The 17008-nt window shown below is 40.0% G+C and overlaps 1 protein-coding gene across 3 annotated transcripts in view; it reads left to right on the plus strand.

Moving 5' to 3' along the window:
* Positions 1-16760, plus strand: part of Meis1 (Meis homeobox 1) — a 140844-nt gene extending 124084 nt beyond the window's left edge. The window contains exons 10-13 of one of the 3 annotated variants that reach the window (XM_031342251.1): positions 11779-11837; positions 12925-13014; positions 13312-13406; positions 15505-16760. In XM_031342251.1, the coding sequence (XP_031198111.1) occupies positions 11779-11837; positions 12925-13014; positions 13312-13370 (208 nt within the window). In that variant the 3' untranslated portion in view covers positions 13371-13406; positions 15505-16760. The remainder of the gene's footprint in view (positions 1-11778; positions 11838-12924; positions 13015-13311; positions 13407-15504) is intronic. The other 2 variants (XM_031342249.1, XM_031342250.1) reach the window with 2 other exon arrangements.
* Positions 16761-17008: the final 248 nt, after the last annotated feature.

The raw sequence follows: 17008 nt of genomic DNA on the forward strand, positions 1-17008 counted from the left end.
AAAAAAAAAAAAAAAAAAAGAATTTCCTGTCATTGGAGAGATCTGGCTTAATGCTGATAAAGACATTTAAAAAAAAAATCAAAAAGAACAATATATTGCCTATGGATAAAGTTAAACCATCCTGATTAAATAACATATATTGAAGTTTTTAGTACTTTTACTCTAGGGTACTGAATTTTTTTTTTAAAGCAGTATTTTTGTGGGCTTCTGTCTGACTGGGGGTTTTGCTGGTCTATATTACAAAAACATCTGCTGTGGTTGACTTTGTTTGATCCCTCGTTTGGGTCAGAGTTCATATATACTTAGAAATGGTTGAGCTTATAAGATGTTGAGGAAGCTAACGGAAAGAACTGTGTTGTACAAAAACTGTGAGATGTCAGCCACCTTAACTGGTCACCTGGCAAGATCTTTGACAGAGGGGAGCAAACTTGATTGTGACTAGAATTGCCATCCTCAGAGCTTGGAGGATTGAGGACCAAAAGAGATATGTGAGAATCATTTCCATGAATGTAGTGTTGTTGTTGTTGTTTTTTAAAGCATATTGAGAATTAAACTTGTTTGTAGTCATGCTGTTTCTTTTGAAAGTACAAACATGACTTTTGAAGTACTACACAAGGGATGAGGGATTATAATTTTAGATATCCCTTGGTACAGGGTTCAGCTTCTGGGTGGCAATTTCTGCATTATTTGACAAATGGGGCTCTGTATGTGATGTTGTGTAGCTAGCTGCCAGGTAAGAGGCAGGGACAAGAAAGTTCTTCATCTGGGCTTCTTCAGGCCCCTTTCTAAGAGCTTGCTCTTAGTAGCTTTACTAGCTACAATATGCAGATCATGACATTCACCCTTTTAACCTGCACGACTCAGTGCTTCGTCCATGGAGCTCTGCCACAATTCCCACTATCAGTTTTAAAATATTTTGCCACTTTAAGAGAAAACAGGTGTCAGTTAGCTACTACCTCTCCTCTTATTTCCTGTTCTCTGCTCAGCATCTCCAGGAAGCCACTACTCTACTTTCTGTCTCTGCCTTTGCCTGCTCTGGGCATTTCATACACATGCCCATACAAACTGCTCTTACGGTATGTGGTCGTAAGTAACTGGTTTCTTCTACATAGTGTTTTTTTGGGGGGGTCATCTACATTGTAGCACATGTTGTCAGTGCCTCATACCTTGTCCTGGCTGAGCAGTGAGACACTGTGTGAATAGAAAACACATTCAGTATTCCTGGGTCAGTTGGTGAACATTTGGATTGCTTCCAGCTTATGCTGCTATGAATTTTTGTACTACTATTTTTGAGACATAATGGTGTTTAAACAAGGAACTCCTGTACTAGGTTTTACAACTTGCAAAGCGTGTTTCCTTACATTTAGCCACCAGATCACTAGGACAATACACCCAAACACTGCTCTCACCTCAGAACTAGTCAGTGGCATGTTCCTGCTCAACTCCCAGGCTCTTCTCACAAGGCACAGTTTTGAGTCTCCCTGCCAGTGGCCCAGCATTCTGAATGAGATGGAATAGCAGCTGTGGATATAGCTGGGTTGGTAGTGTATTGACCTGGCATGCAGGAAGCCTCAGGTTCAGTCTCTAGTACCATATAATACCAAACCTTGTAGGAAACACGTGCCATTCCCGCAGCACCTGGAAGGTGGAAGCAAGAGGTACCAGGTCAACCTCAGCCATATGAACAATTTGAAGACTGCCAGCCTAGGATTTTTCATGGGCTTCTACAGAAGAAGGAAACACGGGTGGAAGAGGAAGGGAAAGAGGGAAGGAAGGACGATGTTGTAATAGCTGCGTTTAATTCTAGCACTCACTACGTAGAGGCAAGCAGATAGATCTCTGTGAGGTCAACCTTGGTCTACATACATCTGGGGCAGCATAGTGGGACACTGTCTCAAAAATAAACAAGCAAACACAAAAGACAAAAGTAAAGCAATGTGACACTGGCATCCAGCAACCCTACAGTAAACACACATTTCCAAAGTCTCACTGACAGGGCTTTGCCAACCAATTTGTCAAGTTCTAAGAAGAGGCTGTCTTGCCTCCTTCACTTGGATTATCTTTCTCATGATGGGGTGTCTTTCTGTGTGTATGGCTCCATGTGCATCTCTAGTGTTTACACAGTGCATATTGTGACATTAAATTGAGTTTGGATCTTGTTTTATGGGTTGAAACAGAGCCTCCACTAACAATTTGAAAGGACAGCAGAAACCTATAGCTTGTTTATTTATTTATTCATTCCTTTATTCCTTTATTTATTTATTTAGGTTTTTAGAGACAGGGTTTCTGTGTGTAGCCTTTGCTGTTCTTGAACTCTTCTGTAGAGCAGACTTGACTCAAACTCACAGAGATCTGCCTGCCTCTGCCTCCTGAGTGCTGGGATTAAAGGCCTGCGCCACTACCTGGCTCTGTAGCTAAATTTTGTGACTAGGCAGAGCTGAGTGAGATGGTAAATTTTGAGACATTTCCCCCTGTATGAGTGAAGATTCCAAGGCCAGAAATTTATGGCTATTGAAGGTGGGGGAAGCTGGGACAACTGCAGGAAGGGTTCTGGGGAGACCAAATGTTCAGAGGCACTCCAAGAGGAGACTAAGATTTAGTAATGTCTTATATAGATGGAGGAAGTCATAATTCTAGCACGATAGGTTTTCAATGTGTTCATTTAGGGCAGTGGTCCTCAACTTTCCTAGTGCTGCGCCCCTTTAATACGGATCCTCATGTTGTGGTGACCTCCAACCATAAAATAATTTCCATTGCTCCTTCATAGCTGTAATTTATGTACTTTATGAATTGTAATATAACATCTGATATGTGGGATATCACATGCAATACTAGTGAAAGGGTTGTTCAACCCCCAAAGGGGTCATGACCCCCAAGTTGAGAAACATTGATTTAAGGCAATGTTCTCTGAAAACCTAACGTCTATCCAATCGCTAAAGTGGTCATCTCTCTGAATTGCCTGAGTGGCTCCATGGTTGTGCCTATTGCTAAGTGTCTGTTCCCTCTCCACAGTGTCTTGCTGTATTGGATAAACCCCTCTTTATAATGAGGATTGGCAGGAAAACAGGATTTAAGCCTTGAATACATCTATTTATTTAGTAATACATTCTGTTCAGTTATATACAATTCTATTGACTTTTTGTGAATAAGAAAATTAGTATTTAAGTAAAAAAGGTTCAGCTCTGAAATAAAGAGTGACTTCCATTCTGTCCATATTTTCCTCGCTTCTAAACCTTTTTCCTTAGCAGAGAAAGTTTAACTACATGTAAGGGTCAGATCCCTTCTGTGTTGTGATAATAACCACTTAAAATGACTATAACTTAAGCAAACTACTGTTTTCCCTTTATATTCATGGTTATACAAACACAAATTTTCACATTTCGGTAGATAGTTCATATGTGTCAGTGTGCTACCATAGTCATGAGGACTATGCTGTTCTGAAGCTTGTTTGTTTAATTTGCTTTTTCGAGACAAGGTTTCTCTGCATAGCCCTGGCTATCCTGGAACTCTCTCTGTAGACCAGGCTGGACTCAAACTCATAGAGATCTGCCTGTATCTGCTTGCCAAGTGCTGGGATTAAAGACATGTGCCACCACCTAGCTCCTGTAGCTAAGTTTTGCAAATCCAATTCAATTCAATCTTAGAAATTCAGTTTAAAAAAAAAAACAATGGATACTTAAATATGTGTGTGTGTGCATGCACACATGTGTGTATACACACTTGGGTGGAAATTGGAGATTAATATCAGGTGTCTTTCTCTACTCCTTTTCATTTTGTATTTTTGAAACGGGCTCCCTCACTGCACCTGGAGCTGTCTGATTCCCCTTAGACTGACTGGCCAGTGAGCTCCACAGGTCCTTCAGCCTCTCCCTTCCTCCCCAGCCATAGGTTCACAGATGCAGACTGCTGGGCCCGGCTGTTTTGTTTTGTTTTGCATGGGTTTTGAAGTTCACATCCAGGTCCTCACGCTTGTGTAGCACATGCTTGTGGTTGCTTTTGCAACCCAAATGTTAATATGAAGTTAGTTTACAAGAGGAGTTTTCTGTGATGTGTTCCCATGCAGCAACGAGTTATCTCACCTTTGTTTCAGTTATAAGTCCAAAACAGCATCCAGACTCTGTCATTACTTTGCACTGTCTTTATGGATTTAAGTATGACCCCTCTGCCAGCTGCTCTCAAAAAACCTGCCTATAATTAACTTCTTTGCTCAAGTTAGACAGCATCATTTCTTCCTGTATTTCCTGCCTCTGGCTTCTTACACTATGACTGATGGAATTCCTGTGATTTGAGCAATCTGACATTATGATTCTGGAGTGGGAGTGGAGAAGAGCTTGCCTCCTCCTTTCCATGTCTGTCCAACTCTTCTCCGAAGCCATTCTCCACCCCCAGACAGGAGTGATGTATTGCCGCTCAGCCCGGGAGCTGCCGGATCCTGGAGGAGGTTAAGAAACTAGAAAGGGGTGCCAAAAATATGATTTCATAAGGTTTTGACTTGAGATTGAGTCAACTTTCTTGAGCATCTTAAAATCATGTTTTGCAAAATTTTATCTCCCAACAAAATGATTTTGTAGAAAGGATGAATCCTGAAAACTTCCAGTTTTGTGTCGCTAAGTCGAAAAGTAATTGTGAATCTACAATAATGTTTTTTTCAGTAGATTTTCAGCTACATTTTTTGCTTAAAAAAACAAGGAGTTACTTGGGAGGTGCCTACAGTTTCCTGTAGTCTTTGTCTATAAAACATGCCTTAAGACTGTAAGGAAATGCTGACGTCTTCAGAAGTGTATGCTTTTATTTGACTATCCCTGACATGGTTGAAAGAATGTTGTGTTAAAGAAGCTATTGTATAGAAAAGTGACAATATTCTGAACTTCTACAATTATCTTCTAATGTCAGATTTTTTTATTTAAACATTTCATTATGCTTACTCCAAAATTTAAACAAAATCTTTAAAAAATTTCCTAAATAGATTCTATGTTAATTAAATATTATATGTACATAGTGATTATTCTGAATAGAATAAAGAATAGATGTACAGAAATTCCTAGTAATTAAATTATACTTAGGAATACATGATATTTATTTTTATTTGAATGTGTATGGAACTATTTATAAATATAGCTAATACTAATCAATTCATTTTCACTAATATACCCTTCTAGTTAGTTTGATCATTTCTATGTGTTGTGTGCTGTGTGTTTGTATGTGTGTGTGCATGTCCAAATGTATATGTAGGCTCACATAAATGCATGTGCAAAAGTGTGCACAGGCCAGAGGTTATACTCAAGTGTCATTGGTTCTCCTTTTTGAGACAGGGTCTTTCTCTGGGGATTAGAGCTTAACCATTAAGCCTGGTTGGCTATCTCAAGCCATCCCCTGTGATCACTGAAATCATTTCCTAATTATTGATTATTGTGTCTCCCTGAGCATCTGAGGGTGTTGGAAATGGCATCTTTCCATCCTTAGAAGGAAGCACACGTTACAGTAACCCATGTCTACCCCCCATTCTATTTACTTATTCTCATTTGGTAAACAAGACCGTAGGGCTGAGAGGGAAGTGGATTATTGTTTGGAAATGAAACCAGTTTGATTTTATGTGTATTACAGGCTTGGCTGTAACATGCCAAAGTAACTAAATGTAGGCTCCCTTTAATTATGAGCTGCAAGCTGAACACTGAACACCGAGGAATAGAACTGAGTAAAGGAATCTGGCAAGGAGAATGGGTGAGCATCCCTTGGTCTTTATCAGTATTACAGAGATTTAGAGAAGGGTGCTCAAGCTGTGGACAGAGTTGGCTTTGGAACTGGGCAACTCTACCTCGAGTTTGTTCCTATCACCTGCCCACTAGCTCTACTGACCCTCCTTCTCTGTGAAAATTCAGTTTAGGAACAAAATTTGGAACCAAGGCAAAAAGCAGACAATAAACAAAGGATATTAGCTCATTTCAGAAAGCAGTTCCACTAGCTCTTGCTCAGAAAACCATCCTGATTCAACAACTGCAAAGGAAAGGAGATAGTGCATTAGCAGAATGGGAAAAAAAATAAACAAATATACACAGACACACAACAAGCACACATACACCACACACATCTACACACACAAACACACACACGTACTACACACACACTTGAAAATATACACACCAAACACATGAATACATACACATGGGCAAATACACATACATACAAAACACACACATGCAAACATACACATATTCACACAAATACACACATAAATACACACATATGCCACACAAATACACACACACAAACACCAAACAAGCATACATATACCACGCAAGCATATACCCCCCCCACAAACACACATACACCAAACACAAACATAAACATACATACCACACATATACGCACATGTACCCATTAAAGCACCCAACATGTAACAACTAGGTAGCAAAGGGAAGAAATGAAACCAGAAATGAAATTAAAGGAATTCTTCGTTTAAGACAAAATTCAGGGGGCTGGAGAGATGGCTCAGAGGTTAAGAGCACTGACTGTTCTTCCAGAGATCCTGAGTTCAATTCCCAGGAACCACATGGTGGCTCACAAGCATCTGTAATGGGATCCGAAGCACTCTCCTGGTGTGTCTGAAGACAGCTGCAGTGTACTCATATACATAAAAGTAAATAAATCTGGGAAAAAAAGAAGTGAAAGAGAAAAATAATTAAAACAAACAAACAAACAAAGAAAATTCAGATACAGCTTGCAATCTCCTTGTCTGATTCTTATAAAACAGAAAAAGTAAAATTCAATTTATAGATGATCCCAAGTCTCTGATGCTGGGAGACTTTCTTTCCTTTCTTAGCTCTACTCCTCCTTACAAGGACACTGAGCCCTAAACAAACAACCAGGGTAGAAAGAAATACATCTCTGTTTATTTGGACATGGAGGGAAGCTGTAAGGTCAAACCACTCTATTCCTTTCCTTGGTAAGACTTGGCCTCAGAAAGGAGGATTGGCTCTCAATAGAAATTCTGCTCTGTGCTGCACACACAAGGAGATTCAGCCGTCTTTCCTTAACGTTGTTTATCACCTACAGAAAAGGAGTCGAGTTCTTCAAAGCACTTTATAATTAAGGTGTGTGTGTGTAGGGGTGTGTGTGTGTGTGTATGCATGTGCATGTGTACAGTAATTCCCAAAGGCAAGTAAAATATTACAACCTTTAAAGATCACTTAACTGAACAGTTTACTGTCTTTAAAAGCCTAAATTGTAGTCTATTTTGCTTATAGTCTATTAAGAAAAGTGTAAAACTGCCCATTTCAGTGAGTAAGCCAAGCTCACAGTCACATTCCTGACATCTACATCTGAATTATATCTAAATAACAGTTATTTAAAAAAAAAATTCTGTAGCCATTGGAAAATGTGTTTACATTCTACATTCTAATGTGTGTTTACTCCATCTCCCTCTCACTTCTTCTCAGAGACACTACTTTTTACTTGATCTAATTTCAGAATTTATACATACACACACACACACACACACACACATATATATACATATATATGCACTTAAAGTAATTATTTTGATTTCTCCTTAAATAACAGTGTTTTAAGAAAAATAAGTTCATTTATGTTCACATCCACTCTAACAGCATTTTGTTATTTTCCAGGTTTAGAAACTTCTTGATAATTTTGCTTCTCTCACAACGAAAAGCAGAGCATTCTGTCACCAAAGCAGGGAGGATGAGTCCCAGGTCAAAGGGCACTTGAGAAACAAACACCAGGGCCAGTTTATTTAAACAGATAGTGGGACAAGGGAGCTGACCTCAGTTTGACTTATAGTGGGAGGAGCAAGAATGCCGTTTTATTGCTTTGCCCAGAAGGAAAATGTTTTTGTATCTGAATTTGCCCCTGAAGCCTTCTAAATGCTCACTCTGCTGTATGCAGCTAATTCTAAAAAGCAGTTTAGATGGAAAAGTCCTGAGCTCCCCTGTGATGCTGAGTTGTAAAATCATAAGCACAGAAATGAAGTATCATTTTAGAAAATGAAATGCTTTGCTGTTTAACTAGTTACTTTTAGGTAAAGATGTTCACCGTGACCTTAACCCGTGATGCAAATTGTACATGATAGTATAGAGACTATAATTTAATAATGTTCCTAGAACTTACTGTGTCTCAAATATATTGATAATATTTTATTATATTGAACTATTTTTAAATGATGGCTTCCCAAAAGAGGAGTTGGGTTGAAGGTGTGGGTCAGTTGGTACAGTGCCTGCCCAGCACATACTAGGCCCTGAGTTAAGTCTTATAAACCTCATAGACTGGAAAGAGTTAAAAAATGCCTATAATCTCAGCATTCAGAATTTCAGGGTCATACTCCTGAGCTATATAGCAAGTTTGAGGCCTGCGTGGGCTCCAAGGAACCATGCCTTAAGGCAAGCAAGAAAGTTCTATGCAGACCTAGTACTATCTGTGCAATTCAAAGTGGTTGAGTTTTCTTTGACTCCCAGTGTTTCTACTTAATATTGTTTTTAATGACAGGATTCTCACCCTGGTGTCCATATAAACTACAGGTCCCTTAAATCTGGAAATCAATTAAAAAACAGTTATCATCAATATGAAAAGAAGTGAATAATACCTAGTACCTATGGGTGATGAGCTAAGGGGATGTGATAATGAGTTTGTCTTTTATATGAGGACCAGGACAGGTCCCAAATCAATGTGACCAGCATATCTCTGCAAAACTCCAGAGAGATACAGTCTCTGCAAACTGAATAGAGAGGCCCAAGTGATAACAGTCTCAAAATATGAAAAGACCTTTGAAGAACTATAGATGTTTAACCCAGGGAAAAAAGAGAGAAACCTAGCAAATATGATTGCTGTGTTCAAACATTGAGTGAACTTTGTTCAAAGTGTCCAAGAAATGATTTTAGAGTGAGAATGGGAACTTCCAGCAGCTCACATGGTTCAAAGATGGGCTCTTAAGGCAGATGCTTAGTGCTGTGTTGGCTTCCAGTAGAGGCTGTGCATTGATTTGGTGGGATATTATAGACATCTATGTTAATGGTCAAGCTAAGTGATGAAGCACTTCCTAAACTTGATTTACAGTTTGTGGTGCTACAGGCTGAAGGGTCATGAGTTGGTGACCTGAGCTGGTTACTTTGTTTTGATCTTTGGGAGTCTACATGATTGAATGTAGAAGAGGCCCATGTTGAAATATGGGAAAACTAAGTCACAGAATTTTTTTGAGCAGCGTCCTCTTTAAGAACCCAAGCTGGGAAACCATGAACATTCTCCATTTTCAATGTGTTCATTGTCACGCTTATTCCTTGTCTGAAGTTAAGTGCGGCACACCAATGGGTGCTGTAGTCCTAGCATTAGAAAGGAAGGTAATCATGAACATTCCCTAGTGTTGCGTCCAACCCGACCAGCAAGAAAGACACGACCTGAGCTCTTCCTTTTAGCAGTTTATTCAGGAACCTTTTTAACAGTCTCTCCCCTCCTGTTTCTCCCTCCTTCTCTTGCCTCTGGGGAGCCATTACTTAAGCCCCGCCTCCCTGCCATCTAAGCCCCGCCTTCTGGCCCACCCTCGGCCATTAAATACTCCCAAGCTTAGTCAATCCCAATGGGCTACGTGGCAAAAGCAGATAGGTCACCAAATGCGGAAGCAACCAATAGCACCAAGCTTAGCCAAATGAGGGCTTGTTTATGAGACCGCTTGCTCTCGGGATGGCGGAAGCTAACGCCATCTCGGGGCCCAGCTGAAGCGGCTCTCCACACCCTAGTTTTGTGTCATCAACAAAGCCTTAGCATCTTTTTGGTAGCACATATCTGGAAATAAGTCATTCAACTTCTTGAGCCTTGATAAAGATTGTCCTCATTGTGCACACCTTTAATCCCAGCACTAGGGTGGTAGAGGCAGGTGGATCTCTTGTGAGTTCTAAACCAGCTTGGTCTACAGAGTGAGTTCCAAGACAGCCAGGGCTACACAGAGAAACCCTGACTCAATGCATCAAATCAAAACAACAACAATAACATCAACAACAACAAATCGCTTTCCCTACCCATAAAATGTCTTTACAAAGACTTGAAACAAAAAGTGAACAGACTGAGTTTCTCCTCTGTCAGTGGAGATTATGAACAGTAGCATTCATAAAGAACTACGCAGATGGAGAATTCTATGGCCGCCCAGCTTGGGTGTGTAATGATGAGGCTGCTTTCTTACCTATAAGTTACTATGAAAATTACTTTTGGTATATGCAGAATATTAATATTAAATAATTTTCTAATTGGTCATGCAGTGCAGGCAGCTAATGAAAAGGCAGATTTTTTTTCCATTTTAATTGGTTATTTCGCATGGTGTTTGTGCTACACCTGTGCTTATAATGAGAACGGAGAATTAATCTAACCTTCTGCTCACATGATTCCAATTTTCATGGCTTATATAAGATAACGATAACCTGATTTGCAACACAATTTGTTGTAGATCCCGTGTCTTAAATATTTTTATTAGCAGTTCAGGGGCTTCATATGTAAAAGCTGAGACAGTGTACGTAGTAGCCTCTACAGGTCTGTACCCACACTGCAGCTTTTAGTCCGATTCTTCAAATCTACTTCTGTCATTTACTTCAATTGCTTCTCAGAAGGGACACAAGCAGGTACAGGATATTGAGAATCTTAAAATGTTATGAAGAATGTATCTTTATTTTAAGGACACATCCTTGACTGTTTAATGGTTTGGAGTCCCAGAACTGCTTTCTTGGCTCAAATAGACAGATGTGTAAACTAAAATCAGACTGTGAACCCTTCAATTATTAATAGGTAGTATTGGACTTTTTATTGTATTTTTGATGTCCTGCTCAGAGTTTGGTTGGGAACTAAAGGTAACCCAACACATACTCTCTATTTTCTGGATTTGGCAAACAATTCTTATAACCAAACAGCTTAAGACTTATAGTCTTGTGGAGATGGTTTCAGAGTTAATAAGGTTTTTTGTTTTGTTTTTGTTTGTTTGTTTTTGTTTTTATTTCAGTGACTTAACATTTTTAAAGGAGCTATAAAAAGACTTGTACCAAACAATCTTTTAAATAAACATAAAATGACAATATTTTAATAAGATGTTTATACGTTTTCAGTAGTAGCAGAAGAAAGCAACATTATAAATTCAATGGCTGCATAGCTGTGACCTTGTCTTGACTTCAGATTTTGCATAAAGAGAAAAAAAAGTCACCCCAAGAAATCTCTCCAAGGAATGCATTTCTTTAAAGTCCCCAGAAGTGTGAGTTAATGGTGATAAACTCCAGACATTCTTTCAATTGATGGTGTGCTGCCAACTGGGCTCGTTATCTTAGGGGTGGACATAAGGATGAAACTAGGTTTGCAAAAGGTAGGGAAGGTTTGGATAAAACACACTGTGAAAAAGAAGTCAGAAAGTGTAAGATTGAAATGTCAGTAATTGGGAGGGAGCAGATGTCCTCAGCGCTTCTCCTCTGTGTCTCCTCCAACTCCCACCCTGCCCTTTGAAAAGAGTGGTGGCTAGCATTGTTTCCTGAAAACTCTGCTAATTCCCCCATGAAAAGATGAAATGGAAGTGTCCAACTGTGGTAAAACAGGCAAACATAAATCAACTCAGAAACCCAAGCCTTGTACTCAAAGGTCACGGGGTTATAGGTTTTGCTGCATGGAAGCTGTCCATGAGGGAGAGAAAAGAGGCTGGCCGAGTTTGCCCGGGCCCTGCTCTTCTTCTGTGATTCATCTCTTCCTCTACCTTTTGTTTATGTTTTTATGCAATAATGATATGCTTTGCTTTCTTGGTTACAGGTTTATTAATGCCCGGAGAAGAATAGTGCAGCCCATGATAGACCAGTCCAACCGAGCAGGCAAGTCCCCTTTAGTGACTGTATTCAAGTCAGGCAAGCGAAAAACATCCTCAAGCCATTCACCAGGAGGGCTGCTGCCTGGTAAATGAACTGGGAGTGAGTACTATGAGTGCCTGGCTTTAGAAATGAAACCAGTTTGGTTTTGTAACAACACTAATCAATTTAACATCATTATAAAACATTTGAAGAAAGTAGAGAATAAAAAGCCAACAGAGAAAAGTAACTCTTAAACCACGTGCTCAGCTACAATCTTCTTTGTAAACATTCAATATATTAATGTTATTTTTTTTCCCTGAGTTTGCCTACCCAGCTTTCTGCCACTGTGACCACTCCCTGGTGCATGGCTTGGTGTGGAATTGCTGTAAACTTTATTACCTGTCAAAAGGGCAAAGGGGTCGGGATCACTTGTGGGACTCAGTAAAGTTCAAAGACATTCAGTGAGGTAGAGCTTTTGTGTGCTTTAATAACCCAAGGCAGCTCACTTCTGAAACAGCTTTTCATGTACAGTTAAAACACAGGATTTGGCTAGTGACATAAATACACGGCTCTTATTCTCATGGCCTTGCTCATTAGTATCTGTCCTCTGGTGCTCACAGTTTTTTTAAAAAAAAATAACACCCTTTTTGTTTGTTTGTTTTTCAGTCATGAGCCCTGGGATTTGTTTTGTTTTATAACATGGTAGCAAAGGCAACAAGCAAATATACCTGGGGTGATGCGAGGTTGAACCACAACTCTGACATACCTCCCGGGCTTTCAGCTCCATCGAAAGCTCTGTTGGCACGACCCTGGGTCCAAACCCAGTCAGTCAGTTTCCAGCACCTTCTTTTTTTAAAATACCCATCATGGAACCACCAGACAAATCCCCCTCCATAAATGTGTGTCTAACTTGTTCCTTGAACATAGCACTTGAAACTCTAGTCACTGAGACGTATAGAACTGGCCTGAGAGAAAGAATTAACTTTGGTTAAAAAACAAAACAAAACAAAACAAAACATGTAATCTGCTTGGTATGTTCTCTGTGTTCCCTCCCCTCTCCTAAGTCCCTCCCCTCCCCATAATTAAGAAGCTGTGCTGTGTACTTTTGTAGTCAGCCAAGGGACACCTTATAACCCTGATGGACAGCCAATGGGAGGTTTTGTAATGGACGGCCAGCAGCACATGGGAATCAGAGCGCCAGGTAAGATTCTTCTTTTGTATGGTACTTTTTCATATTTAACTTTAGAAACGTCACCCTCGCAGAGTCCCTGTCTGTGCAGGTAAAGGAGCCCACCCTCTGCTTTCTCAAGCTGCCTGCCTCGCCTTGCCTACCATCTGTGCATCTAAGATACCTCAAAGGGGAAGCCAGGACCTTTATGTGTGCAATATCTTACTGCCTCTCAGCCACCTAGAACCTGTGTTTTTTAAGGGTCTTTGGCACTATCTGTTGACTTTGCTCATCTTCTGGCCTCTTCTTGGATTTTTATCTCCCTTCTAGGACCTATGAGTGGAATGGGCATGAATATGGGCATGGAGGGGCAGTGGCACTACATGTAACCTTCATCTAGTTAACCAATCGAAAGCCAGGGGGAAGTAAGTACAAACGGGGCCTTTGTCTTCACTTTGTCCTAGGAACATTCATTCCCCTTCTGCGTTCTCTCATGTTCTCCTTGCCCATAGCTTCATGCTTGTTTTTTCCTTTCCATTAAAGCCCTATTTCTTGCTTCTTTCATTTTTTTTTCTCTCGCTGGTTTTGATCAAGGTTTTAGGCTGATAAATTCTGTGTATGATATATATTTATCCTGTGTGTTGCTATTGTACAGTACTGACCACATGACAAAACAAGAAACAGTCAGGAGGTGGGGGAGTGGGTTGTCATAGCAACAGACTGATTTGCAAAATGTAAGCAGTCTGCAGCAGTGCAAGGAGAGGAAAGAGCATGTCCCCAAAGTGCCATAAATCTGTCTAACCGCAGTTGATGCATGAGTTACATTTCTACACTAACCTGCAAGACACCAAAAAGCCAAACAGAGAACTTCTTTTAGGTAAAATAAACACAGCTTTACTTAGGGTAAGTAAAGGCATATTTTGAGCTTCAGTCAACTAAACTTTGATTTTTTTTTCCCTTAGTTTGTTCCTTTGTCTGTCCATCATAATGGGATTACGTGTGGCAATGGAAAAAGGGAGAATACAAAATAGAGGTGTGCACAGCAGGCTTCAGGGCTTAGCCCAGGCTAATTGACTATATCCAAATTAAGTATGCCATCACTTGCAGTGTGACAAATGGATTTGACTTATTCAGTATACAAAAATAGAGATCATTAATGCAATCTTCAGTGGCAGGCCTAGTGAAGTGAGCCTAGGAAAACTGTCCCAGATTCTCACTCTGTCATTTTCTCTCCTAAAAAGACACCCCAGAAATTTGAGTTCAAACAAGCAAAACTGTTTTGAACTCCAAAGCCCTAGTTCATTTCCTAAATTGCCCCTAACAGCATAACAGCATCTCTCTAGCGTTCCTTTTTGAAATTAAAAGCCACGATTTCAGAGTCTTGGATGTGCCCCTGATTATATTAACACACTATTTACAATCCTTGCTGAGGCCCAGGGTAACACATGCTGGTCTTCTTCTGTGGGTGGGAGTCCAATATAAGTTTAACAATTCACTCTGAAAGCATTCCATTGAGCTTGGAAATCAACAGCCTTATTACCTCATCACGGAATTCTCTAGCTTAGTTAATTTAAATATTGTTTCTTAGTTTCTGGGTCAATTAAATTTAAATGATGTATTTTATGCTTCGTGACCAATTAAATTAATAGGTTATTACAAAAAATATTATCATCTTTTTTGATTAAAGAGCTGTGGGTACAGTATATTTTATAAGCAATTTTCATTAGTTTAAAAATGTTCCTTTAGGCTAGATTAAGCAGCCATTCATTGCCAGAGCCTGGAGACCTTATTCGAAGGTGTTCATCGTATTCACAGTGCGCTATTACTTAGAACTAAAGCCAATTGAACATACTTAGCAATGGCGTTCTGCCTTTCACCCTTGATGATGATGGAGCTTATGGCTCTCAGAAACAATACGCCCGTCACTTTCCATCAACTAGAGCAATCCATGCAGAAGACAAGAGGCCCCTCAAAGCAAGAGGAGTATTGTTTTAGGTCCAATTTTTCTTATTGTTCTCAAAATCATTGTAAGGTAGACAGAGTTCTGTGGAGCTTTTCTCTCCCTCCAGTTCTGAGAGGCCATGTGGAAAGAATTTATTGATAACTGTTTTGATTTTCCCCTCTGAGCCCCCCAAGAAAGGTACAGGGTTTGCTAAGTAATCACTGTTACTGAGCTTGCCTAGTTCTTCTTCATGTGAAATATTTAGTGACCAGAGCAGTGTACACACTCTCGATAGAACAAAAATGCTTCTTTAAATCAGAACCCAATGATTTTTTGTTTAAAACTTGACTTGGTAGGAGGACTGGCCCATGGCCCTGCAAGGGAAACAGTGGCCAGTTTTGATTCCAGCTTGACATCTCTCCTTCTATTTTCTTCCACATGAATCAAAATAATATCTCACAAGGTCCCATTCCCTCCATCACAACGTTCCCTGGCTTTCGTAGGATTGCCATAGTCAGAACCACACTGTTGCCTTTCCATAATTTTTTGTTTTTTTGTTTCTTTCTTTTAAATTTCTACAGGGCTGCAAAGTATGCCAGGGGAGTATGTAGCCCGGGGTGGTCCAATGGGTGTGAGTATGGGACAGCCGAGTTATACCCAAGCCCAGATGCCCCCCCATCCTGCTCAGCTGCGTCATGGGCCCCCCATGCATACGTACATTCCTGGACACCCTCACCACCCCGCAGTGATGATGCATGGAGGACAGCCCCACCCTGGAATGCCAATGTCAGCGTCAAGCCCCTCGGTTCTTAATACAGGAGACCCGACAATGAGTGGACAAGTCATGGACATTCATGCTCAGTAGCTTAAGGGAATATGCATTGTCTGCAATGGTGACTGATCTTGAATCATGTCTTTTTCTGCAATGACTATGGAGTTCCATTCTTGACATCTACTTTGGACCAAGGAGCATCCCTAATTCTTCATAGGGACTCTTAAAATGCAGGAAAACCAACCGAAGTCAATTTGGGGGACATGCAAAAATAATTATATAAGACATTAAAAGAACAAAGAGTGAAATATTGTAAATGCTATTATACTGTTATCCATATTACGTTGTTTCTTATAGATTTTTTAAAAAAAATGTGAAATTTTTCCACACTATGTGTGTTGTTTCCATAGCTGTTCACTTCCTCCAGAAGCCTCCTCTCATTAAAAAGCCTTACAGTTATCCTGCAAGGGACAGAAAGGTCTGATTTGCAGGATTTTTAGAGCATTAAAATAACTATCAGGCAGAAGAATCTTTCTTCTCGCCTAGGATTTCAGCCATGTGCGCTCTCTCTCTCTCTTTCTCTCTCTCTCTTTCTCTCTCTCTCTCTCTCTCTCTCTCTCTCTCTCTCTTCTCCTCTCTCTCCCTCTCTCTCTAGCCTGGGGCTTGAATTTGCATGTCTAATTCATTTACTCACCATATTTGAATTGGCCTGAACAGATGTAAATCGGGAAGGATGGGAAAAACTGCAGTCACCAACAATGATTAATCAGCTGTTGCAGGCAGTGTCTTAAGGAGACTGGTAGGAGGAGGCATGGAAACCCAAAGGCCGTGTGTTTAGAAGCCTAACTGTCACATCAAGCATCATCGTCCCCATGCGACAACAACCATCACCTTATACATCACTTCCTGTTTTATGCAGCTCAGAAAACATAGACTGAAGATTTATTTTTAATATGTTGACTTTGTTTCTCAGCAAAGCATTGGTCATGTGTGTATTTTTACATAGTCCCACCTTGGAACATTTATGTAGACATTGTAAATAAATTTTGTGCAAAAAGGACTGGAAAGATGAACTGTATTATTGCAATTTTTTTTTTTTGTAAAAGTAGCAGATTAGTGTGAGGTGGCATGCATACAAGGTTTACTAAGTGGGGTACGCTAATTATACTTTTTGTTGTGGATAAAGAAATGTTTGTCAATAGCCTTTTTCTATCAAGAAAACAGGGAGCTAATTATTAATAACAGTCTTGGCACACTGTGTCTTAGCATTCTGATGGAGTTTGAATGTATGAAAATTCCAAGTCCAGCTTTAG

The sequence above is a fragment of the Mastomys coucha genome, unplaced genomic scaffold (assembly GCF_008632895.1).
Source record: "Mastomys coucha isolate ucsf_1 unplaced genomic scaffold, UCSF_Mcou_1 pScaffold22, whole genome shotgun sequence".
In the NCBI taxonomy this organism is placed as follows: Eukaryota; Metazoa; Chordata; class Mammalia; order Rodentia; family Muridae; genus Mastomys; species Mastomys coucha.